General features: G+C 40.4%; 1 protein-coding gene across 1 annotated transcript in view; it reads left to right on the forward strand.

Moving 5' to 3' along the window:
• Positions 1-2,447: 2,447 nt before the first annotated feature.
• LOC135092966 (myb-like protein D) overlaps positions 2,448-10,453 on the forward strand; it is a 56,636-nt gene continuing 48,630 nt past the window's right edge. Inside the window, exon 1 of the mRNA XM_063991790.1 lies at positions 2,448-2,487. Within this exon, the coding sequence (XP_063847860.1) occupies positions 2,448-2,487 (40 nt within the window). The remainder of the gene's footprint in view (positions 2,488-10,453) is intronic.

Here is a 10,453-nt window from a genome sequence, read left to right on the forward strand (position 1 = left end):
TGTGTGTGTGTGTGTGTGTGTGTGTGTGTGTGTGTGTGTGTGTGTGTGAGAGAGAGAGAGAGAGAGAGAGAGAGAGAGAGAGAGAGAGAGAGAGAGAGAGAGAGAGAGAGAGAGAGAGAGAGAGAGAGAGAGAGAGAGAGAGAGAGAGAATAACTACAAAACGAGAACAAGGCCACGAAAAAAAGAAAAAAACAAGAAAATAAAAGAAACAAAGGAAAAAAAGGAAAGGAAAAAACTAAAGGACAAGAACAAGAAAAAGGAAAAAAAGAGAAGGAAACACAAATTAAATAAACAAACACAAATTAAGTAGTATACCACAAAACATTGCTGCAAAAAAAAAAATAAAAAGAAAAAGAAAATAAAAAAAAACGCTACTTCTCCCATTTAATTTCCATGACTCAGAATCGACCATGAAAAAAAAAAAAGATAAATAAAATAAGTAAATAAAAATATATCAACAAACCGGACCTGGATGAAAACAGGAAACAAAACACAGTACGAGAGAAAACAAAGAAAGGTCAAAAAAAAAAACAGCAACATTTTCTGGGACACACACACAGAGAGAGAGAGAGAGAGAGAGAGAGAGAGAGAGAGAGAGAGAGAGAGAGAGAGAGAGAGAGAGAGAGAGAGGTAAACGTTCAATTGGCAACAGAAATCATAACCCCATAAACGTTTTTCCGGGACACTTCCTCCCAAGAAAACGTTTGTATGCGCGTTGCGAAGGAACATTTTCTCTCTCCCTTTTTTTTTTTTTTTTTGTTCACACCTCCACGTCCCCATGAACTTTATTTTTTTCTATTTTTTGGTTGGCAAGACTGGTTTGTATTTCCAGAAGGTAATGACAGCACTGGGAGAAAAGAAAGGCGACTGCATCTTGAGAGAGAGAGAGAGAGAGAGAGAGAGAGAGAGAGAGAGAGAGAGAGAGAGAGAGAGAGAGAGAGAGAGAGAGAGAGAGAGAGAGAGAGAGAGAGAGAGAGAGAGAGAGAGAGAGAGAGAGAGAGAGAGAGAGAGAGAGAGAGAGAGAGAGAGAGAGAGAGAGAGAGAGAGAGAGAGAGAGAGAGAGAGAGAATGAACAATAAACAGCCCAAACACACGAAATACAAAAGTACAAATTCAATTGCTTTACTAAAAAAAAAAAAAAAAAGAGAAGATGAAATGGAAATACTGAAAACAATATATAGAAAAAAGAAAAGCAAAAAATAAACGAATAAATAACGAAATAAACTATTTCTCTCTCTCTCTCTCTCTCTCTCTCTCTCTCTCTCTCTCTCTCTCTCTCTCTCTCTCTCTCTCTCTCTCTCTCTCTCTCTCACACACACACACACACACACTACTTCCTATTTCCCGTCGCAACGAATTAAGATAGAAAAAAAAAAACGAACAAAAACGAACCCCCCAAAAAAAGTAAAAAAAAAAAAACTAAAAAAAAAAATTGGCCTCCAAAGTTTGGGTGCAAAAAATTGAATAAAAAACTTTCGAAAATGCAGCTCCAAGAAAAATTTTTCTATCGACCCTGCCACAAATTTTCACTGCCATAACCCGCTCCGAAAAAAAAAAGAGAGAGGTTTTCTTTATCTCTTTTCCTATGGTGAATAAGAGGGGGAGGGAAAGGGAGAGGAAGAGGGATAGGGGGAGGGATAGGAAGACGGAGAGATAGAGGAAGGAGGAGGAGGAGGAGGAGGAGGAGGAGTTAAAGGAAAAAAAAAAGAAGAAGGAAGAAGAATAAGAAAATATGCGGAAAAGAAGAGGAAGGGAACAAGAAGAGAAGACAAACAAGAAATGAATAAAGAAATGAGATTAAGCATTTTCTTCATTAGGTAACATTATCACAACAACAACGACAGTAACAACAACAACCTTATTACTACTACTACTATTACTACTACTCGTACTACTACTACCACTACTAACTAAAAACACCACAACCACCACCATCAATAAGACTACTACTACTAACACCACCACCACCACCAATAACACTACTACTACTGCTACTATTTCTACTGCTGCTACTACTACTACCACCACTACTACTACTACCAAAAACAACACCATCAACACTAGTACTACTACTATTACTATTACTACCACCACTGCCATGTTCTAATCCTTTTCACTATCTTTTACTAATTACTCTGACCTCATCAGACAATCATTAACTCCAATTGTAACCTGCTGTGACCTTCTGTGACCTCGCATCACTTACCTACGTACTCTTACATTGTGTGACGCATTGTGACCTCATCAAATTTATTGTGACCCAAAGTGATCTTGTGTGACCTGCTTTGACTTTGTGAACTACTCTGACCTTGATTCAACTGTGACCCAGTGTGACCTGTGACCTCATGTGACCATGTATGATCTTGTGTGACCTACTGTGACCTTGTGTGATCTATTGTGGCTTTGTGTGACCTCCTGTGATCTTGTGTGACCTAATGTGACCTAGTATGACGTGTTCTGATCTTGTGCGCCCAAATGTGACCTACTGTGACCTTGTGCGGCTTACTTAGAACTTGTGTGACCTAATGTGACCTTGTGCGGCTTACTTAGAATTTGTGTGACCTAATGTGACCTGCTCTGACTTTGTATAACCTGTTATGATCTAGTATGGTGTAATGTTGGCTACTGTGACCTTGAGTGACCTCGTGTGACCTCGCCGTGACCCGGAAACCAACTCTTGCCGGCGCGGGACTCCCTGTAGACTCACATGATCCGACATTAATGAGTTTGTGCAAGTTATCTCTCGGGCGGACTGACGAGAGAGAGAGAGAGAGAGAGAGAGAGAGAGAGAGAGAGAGAGAGAGAGAGAGAGAGAGAGAGAGAGAGAGAGAGAGAGAGAGAGAGAGAGAGAGAGAGAGAGACTGACTTTAATCCACTCTTGAATCACAAAAGCCAAGGGCGAATTACTGCCTGTCTCAGCATTTCAAAAGTGTAATTAAAGTGTTCAGGATAGGCCTAGTGTGTATGTGTGTCAGTGTGTGTGTGTGTGTGTGTGTGTGTGTGTGTGTGTGTGTGTGTGTGTGTGTGTGTGTGTGTGTAAGAGCGTAAATCACACGAAGATAAATTTTGCGTCATTCACGAACGCATATTTGTCAACGTCGCGCTAAACACACACACACACACACACACACACACACACACTTGTTAAGTTTAATAATTCCATGTGTGTATTTTTTGTGTAATCTTTTTTATGCATTTTTCTACCCACATACAAACTTGGCCATTTTAATTTTACTTTTTTTTTTTTTGTAACAATTTTGCTTTATAGAGAGTCATTCTTTTCCATATCACTTCCTGGACTCGTACTAACTTCTGCCCTTCGCCATTTAAAAAAAAAATCTACTATTATTTTATTTTATCTTATTATATCACTAATTTTCCACTTCCTCCTCACAGTTAACCTTCCTTCAACTTTTTTTAATTCCCGCCTCATTCATATAATTTTAAAATCTCTCTCTCTCTCTCTCTCTCTCTCTCTCTCTCTCTCTCTCTCTCTCTCTCTCTCTCTCTCTCTCTCTAACTCTTCAATTCTTCCGGGCCTCACATTTGCACCGTTTGGTAAAAGTCAAAATCCTTCCTTTTTTTTTTTTTTTAATACTTTCCACTACTTTTCATTTATATCTCCCTGTAATTTCAATATTTTTATTCAACTTCTGTCAGGATTTTATTTCGTTTTGGATTCCTTCCCACTTTTTATTTGCATCATTTTACAGCGTCGTTTATTTAATATTTTACCTTTTATTAAGTCTGTCATCTCCTTTCACGTTATGGTAGTTCATACTCTCTCTCTCTCTCTCTCTCTCTCTCTCTCTCTCTCTCTCTCTCTCTCTCTCTCTACAAAACAAGAGCCTCCAGGAAATAACGCAGTGTACCCCCATTAATACGTTTTCTTTAGGAGACAAAGAAAACGGTAATGGCAGTGCCCAGAGAGAGAGAGAGATAAAGAAAAAAAGAACAGATGGTGCTGGAGGAAGAGGAGGAGGAGGAGGAAGTAAGAAATAAACACGAGACAGGGGAAAATGAGGAGAGAGAGAGAGAGAGAGAGAGAGAGAGAGAGAGAGAGAGAGAGAGAGAGAGAGAGAGAGAGAGAGAGAGAGGATTAGAGTGAGTGAGAGTGTGGCTGGTTTCCAAAGCCTCAATACAATGTTCCGAGTCTACGAACCACTTTAGTGAACCGACAATACTCTATTACTTGACAGAGTGAGAGAGAGAGAGAGAGAGAGAGAGAGAGAGAGAGAGAGAGAGAGAGAGAATATTCCTGGTTATACGTACATTTTATCTCAGCCAAATAGTAATAATGAAACAAAGAAAAAGATAATGAATACGAAAACAATAATAAAGTAGTAAATAAGAAGGGAAAAAAATGATTATACCACCAAACTTACCAATTAATCAAGAAAATCAATAAAAGAAAATGCAACAGAAGAGAACAACAAACGAGGAGTCATTAATGGAGGAAATAAAAAAAAAGAGAAAGAAAAAGAAAAAAACAGAACCATCAGATTTCATCCAAGTAAACAAAACAATATGAAGAAATTTACGGAAACGAAAAAAAAAGGCAAGATAGAAAATATATATAAAAAAAGACCAGCAAACAAAGAAAAAAAAAGGAAAAGAAAAAGAATCGAAGATAAACATTCAAATTAATTAAAATACACAAAAACTACTTAATGGTTGATGTTGTTGTTGTTGTTGTTGTTGTAGTTATTGTTGCCGTTGTTCCAATACTATTACTATAAAATTAACACTACTACTACTACTACTACTACTACTCCTACTACTACTACTACTACTACTAACAACACAACTATTACGTCCTTTTCCTATCATTTCTTCGACCATTACTACCTCATCACCACCACCACCACCACCACCTACCTCACCACCACCACCACCACCACCACCACCACGCCCCAGCTGACGGCACATATGACAACAATACAGATGGTCATAATGGGGGAGGGGGGATGGGCAGTGGGTATAGGGTGACAGTGGTTGGTGGGCAATAAATCCATGCCTTGTTCAAACTACATCTATCTCAGTAAAATCCTTTAAAATCCGCTTGGTGTCCATAAATCTCAGCCCTTGTGTTGGTCGCAGCTCCTCTCTCTCTCTCTCTCTCTCTCTCTCTCTCTCTCTCTCTCTCTCTCTCTATCTATCTATCTATCTATCTATCTATCTATCGTATTCTAATTTTCTATCTATCTAATTGGTCATCTATCTGTATCTCTCTCTCTCTCTCTCTCTCTCTCTCTCTCTCTCTCTCTCTCTCTCTCTCTCTCTCTCTCTCAATTAACTGGTGACCTGAGATTAGCACAGGGAAGGAGAGGGAGAGGGAGAGGGAGAGGAAGGAAGGAAAGGAAAGGAGGGAAGAGAGGAAAAAAATTAAGGTGCAATGTAGGATTAGACGCAGAGAGAGAGAGAGAGAGAGAGAGAGAGAGAGAGAGAGAGAGAGAGAGAGAGAGAGAGAGAGAGAGAGAGAGAGAGAGAGAGAATCGTTCTGAGGGTTAAATGGGAGGGAAGCAATGAGGCAAGGAGAGAGAGAGAGAGAGAGAGAGAGAGAGAGAGAGAGAGAGAGAGAGAGAGAGAGAGAGAGAGAGAGAGAGAGAGAGAGAGAGAGAGAGAGAGAGAGAGAGAGAACGTGATTACACACAAAGGTGGTAACACAAAGGCAAATATTTGTGAGAGAGAGAGAGAGAGAGAGAGAGAGAGAGAGAGAGAGAGAGAGAGAGAGAGAGAGAGAGAGAGAGAGAGAGAGAGAGAGAGAGAGAGAGAGCAATGAATTTCTTTTTTCTCACAGTTCACATATATGTCTCCCTCTTTCTTGACTCACACTTGCAATAAAGAAAAAAAAAAATAAGAAAAATGAAAAAAAGAAAAAAAAACGAAAAGAGGAAAAATGTGTAAAAAAATGGAGGAAGAGGCGAGAATGGATGATAAAACACTGCGAATGACAACCATGATAAAAAAAATAAACAAAAAAATGATGGACAAAAAAAATGTGGACATTGTTTTATCTTTCTCTCAACTAAAAGTGAGTGGCGATGAAAAAAAATAAATAAATAAAAAAAGGAAATAAAAAAGGTTAACAATTGCAGTCTCTCTCTCTCTCTCTCTCTCTCTCTCTCTCTCTCTCTCTCTCTCTCTCTCTCTCTCTCTCTCTCTCTCTCTCTCTCTCTCTCTCTATTCCCTCTTATTATTCTTTGTATCTTCTTTAATCATCACAATTTCTCCTCTTCCTTCCTTCCCTGCTCTCTCTGTTACCTCACTTCTTCCTCTTACTTTCTTTTTCTATCTTCTGTCTTCTTCCTTCATCATTACAATAACTTCTCTTCATTTTCCTCTCTCCTTTCTTCGCTCCATTCTCTTCCTTCCTTGTCCTCTTCCACCACCTACGCACTTCTTCCTCTTTTCCTCTCCCCTCTTATGACACCCTGTTCCTTCTCACCTTCCCTCTCTCTCTCTCTCTCTCTCTCTCTCTCTCTCTCTCTCTCTCTCTCTCTCTCTCTCTCTCTCTCTCTCTCTCTCTCTCTCTCTTCCTTCTCCTTCCCCACTCTTCTGTTCCTATTTCCGTTCTCTTTTAGCGCACCTCTTTCCCCTTTTCCTGTTGTTTCCCTCTTTTCCCCTCACCTCTTCCCCTCACCTTCCCCTGCTGCAGTTTCCCTTGCTGGTCATGCATTTAGCTCCATTGAACGCTATTTTTCGTTCACTTGCCACGTGTAACTATTCCCACACCCCACTCCTGGTAAACACACAGACAGACACACAGACAGACAGACAGACAGACAGACGGGTAGACAGGTACACACACGCTGGCCAAGGACACGCTGATAAATAGACAGGAAGATATGCTGAGAGATATAAGCAAATACATTGATAGACTGAACACACACGCATGTACGCACGTATACACGCATGGCCTTACACACATGGGTGGCGGTCACACACACACACACACACACACACGTCAGATGTACAATAACAGACAAATAAGTGAAGGTGGATGAACGTATAGATTGGGACGAATTTATACACACACACACACACACACACACACACACACACACACACACACACACACAGACATCAACGCAGTGTCCTCATTGGATATAATCACCAGTTACTGAAAGGTAATCACGCACATCACAGCTGCTGCTTCACTCACGCCCCCAAAAATAAATAGACACCTGAAAAAAGTAAAACAGTGCCGCGTTTGAACTAAACACGTTAATAATTGCGTTAGTTACTGTTTTTGTCATTATTATTGTCATTATTATTGGTGCTAGTGGTGGTGGTGGTGGTGGTGGTGTAAGTAGTGTTTTTGTCATTATTATTGTCATTATTATTGGTGCTAGTGGTGGTGGTGGTGGTGGTGGTGGTGTTAAGTAGTGCTTTTGTCATTATTATTGTCATTATTATTGGTGCTAGTGGTGGTGGTGGTGGTGGTGGTGTAAGTAGTGCTTTTGTCATTATTATTGTCATTATTATTGGTGCTAGTGGTGGTGGTGGTGGTGGTGGTAAGTAGTAGTAGTAGTAGTAGTAGTAGTAGTAGTAAATAGAGGCAACAGAAGCATCAAATATAGCACCTCTTGTTATTATCATTATTGTTGTTGTTACAGTGTTAATTGAATAACAAACACCGAACAATTACAAACCTACAACACACACACACACACACACACACATCCCCACAAACCCCAACCCTTCCACACAACCCACAATCCTTCCCCCTTTCCTCCCCTGTCCATTCCCCCAGCACCCAACACCCCCATTGCAGTGAAATATATTTAAATAATTAAGCGGGAGGAGCAGAGCGTTTGAGAACAGTGATATTACCGTCTGTGTTTGCTGGAGCGATGACAGAGACACAGAGGGAGAGAGAGGGAGAGGGAGAGGCAGGGAGAGGGAGAGGGAGAGGCAGGGAGAGGGAAGGGAGAGCAGGATAAATGGTAGGACGGATTGATTGCTTGGGATAAGGGGAGAGAGCGAGGAGGGGAAGTGAGAGGGAAGGTCTGTTGGCTATATAGGCGGTTGAGGAGAAGGATAGATGTTAGGAGAGGGGAGAGAGAGGGGAGAGAGGGGAGAGAGGGAGATGGGAAGTTTTAGTAAGATGGAGTGAAGGGGTAAGACAATGAATAGAGTAACGAAGGAAAGTAGAGAGAGAGAATAAAGGGAAGAGAAGGGAAGGGAAGCGAGAGAGAGAGAGAGAGAGAGAGAGAGAGAGAGAGAGAGAGAGAGAGAGAGAGAGAGAGAGAGAGAGAGAGAGAGAGAGAGAGAGAGAGAGTTTAATGAAAGGAAATACAGATAGAAGAGATATAGTATATATTAAAGAAAAGAAAAAAAGGAAATAGAGACAGAAGTAAAGAGAAAAATGAGAAAAGGAGATACAAACGGAGAGAGAGAGAGAGAGAGAGAGAGAGAGAGAGAGAGAGAGAGAGAGAGAGAGAGAGAGAGAGAGAGAGAGAGAGAGAGAGAATGGCTTCAAGTTTAAGGAAAAGAAAGGAGAGAAAACGAAACATAAATAAACGTACCGAAAGAGAAAAAGAAAACAAAAGAAAACAAACATAAAAAGAGAGAGAGAGAAAAAGAAAAAAAAGACGAAGAAATGACACATATAACACAACAGCATCAGTATTCAAATCTTGCCATGAATATACACACTTGCAGTTTTCTAGGAAGCACAAATCAAATGAATACCCACTCGAAAATGTTCTACGAATCTAAAAACACTATTGGCGATTCAGGGAAGCATCTCAGCCTTCGTACACCATGTAGAATTATCGTACAAATGCCTTACAATATTATCCCCGTCGTTATGAATGCTCAAGGAAGCAAAGGCAGGAAAGAAAGAAGGGAGGAAGGAAGGAAAGAAAGGGTAGCGTATGTTGTACTAAAGATAGTCAAGAAAGAAGGAAAAAAAAGAAAGAAAAGTGAATATTGTACAAGATTCGATTCTGGAAAGTAATTTTGGTTTGTGTTGAAGTGTAGGAATATTAGTTTTCTAGTCTCTCTCTCTCTCTCTCTCTCTCTCTCTCTCTCTCTCTCTCTCTCTCTCTCTCTCTCTCTCTCTCTATCAGTTCTGCTTATTTTTGTCTATGTCTCATTCTACTTGTGCCAGTCTCTCCCTCTCCCTCTCTCTCTCTCTCTCTCTCTCTCTCTCTCTCTCTCTCTCTCTCTCTCTCTCTCTCCCTAAGGTATAGAGTGTAGCCACCCTTGTTCAGTATTCATAATTAAAGCACTGGGTAGCGGCATATCAGTGTATTCGTATTAATATTATTACGAGTAAATATTAAACTGTTTACATTGTTGCTGGCATACTTGGCTTAAGTATTCATATTAGCCTGAGGAATATGAGAGGTTATTGCTATTGTCTTTTGGAAATTAGCAAAAGGGGGAAGGAAGCAGGGAAGGGGAGGAGGAGGGAGGTAGACGGGGAGGTAGAGGGAGAGACAGGTGTTCAGGGAGGAGAGGGATAGATAAAGGTGTTGAGGGAGGAGAGAGAGAGAGAGATGGACGTGTAGAGGGAGGAGAGGAAGAAAGGGAGGTAGAGGGAGGAGGAGAGGGAGAGATGGAGGTGTAGAGGGAGGAAGAGAGGGAGAGATGGAAGAAGAGGAAGAAAATGAGAAGGAAAAGAAGAATGATAAGAACAAGAATGATAAGCAGAAGAAAGAGGAGAAAATAGGAGAACAAAGAGAAGAAGGAGGAGAAAGAGGAGAAGAGGAGAAAATGAAAATGAAAAGAAAGAGAAAAGAAAATGAAGAAAAAAGAAATAAAGAAAAAGAAAACAACAACAACAACAACAACAACAACAACAACAACAACAACAAACAAACAAACAAAAAGGAAAAAGCCAAACTATAAAAACGATGTAGAAGAGACCAAAGGGAAATACGAGAGAAAGAAGAGAGAAAACGAAAGGAGGTATAAAAACAAAGAGAAACAGAAGATTGAGAAATAAAGAAACGAGAGAGAGAGAGAGAGAGAGAGAGAGAGAGAGAGAGAGAGAGAGAGAGAGAGAGAGAGAGAGAGAGAGAGAGAGAGAGAGAGTTATATATTTTTGCCTTCCCTCATTCCAATAGATGCATGATACTGGACAGCTGTAGTGATATATTGCAATGAGGAGGAGGAGGAGGAGGAGGAGGAGGAGGAGGAGGGGGTGAGGCGTGAAAGGTTAGAAATAGAAAGAAAAGGAGATGAAAAAGAGAGGAGGAGGAGGAGGAAGAGGAGGAAAAAATGACGTAGAAGGAGGAAATAGGGATAACCACGATTCTTCTCTCAAAATCACTACTACTACTACTACTACTACTACTACTACTACTACTACTACTACTACTACTACTACTACTACTACTACTACTATTACTACTACTAATGAACATAAGAAAATAAGGGAAGCTGCAAGAAGTCATCATGCCTACACGTGGCAGTCCCTGTATAAAACATGCCTACCATT

The sequence above is a fragment of the Scylla paramamosain genome, chromosome 41 (genome assembly GCF_035594125.1).
Source record: "Scylla paramamosain isolate STU-SP2022 chromosome 41, ASM3559412v1, whole genome shotgun sequence".
Taxonomy (NCBI): domain Eukaryota; kingdom Metazoa; phylum Arthropoda; class Malacostraca; order Decapoda; family Portunidae; genus Scylla; species Scylla paramamosain.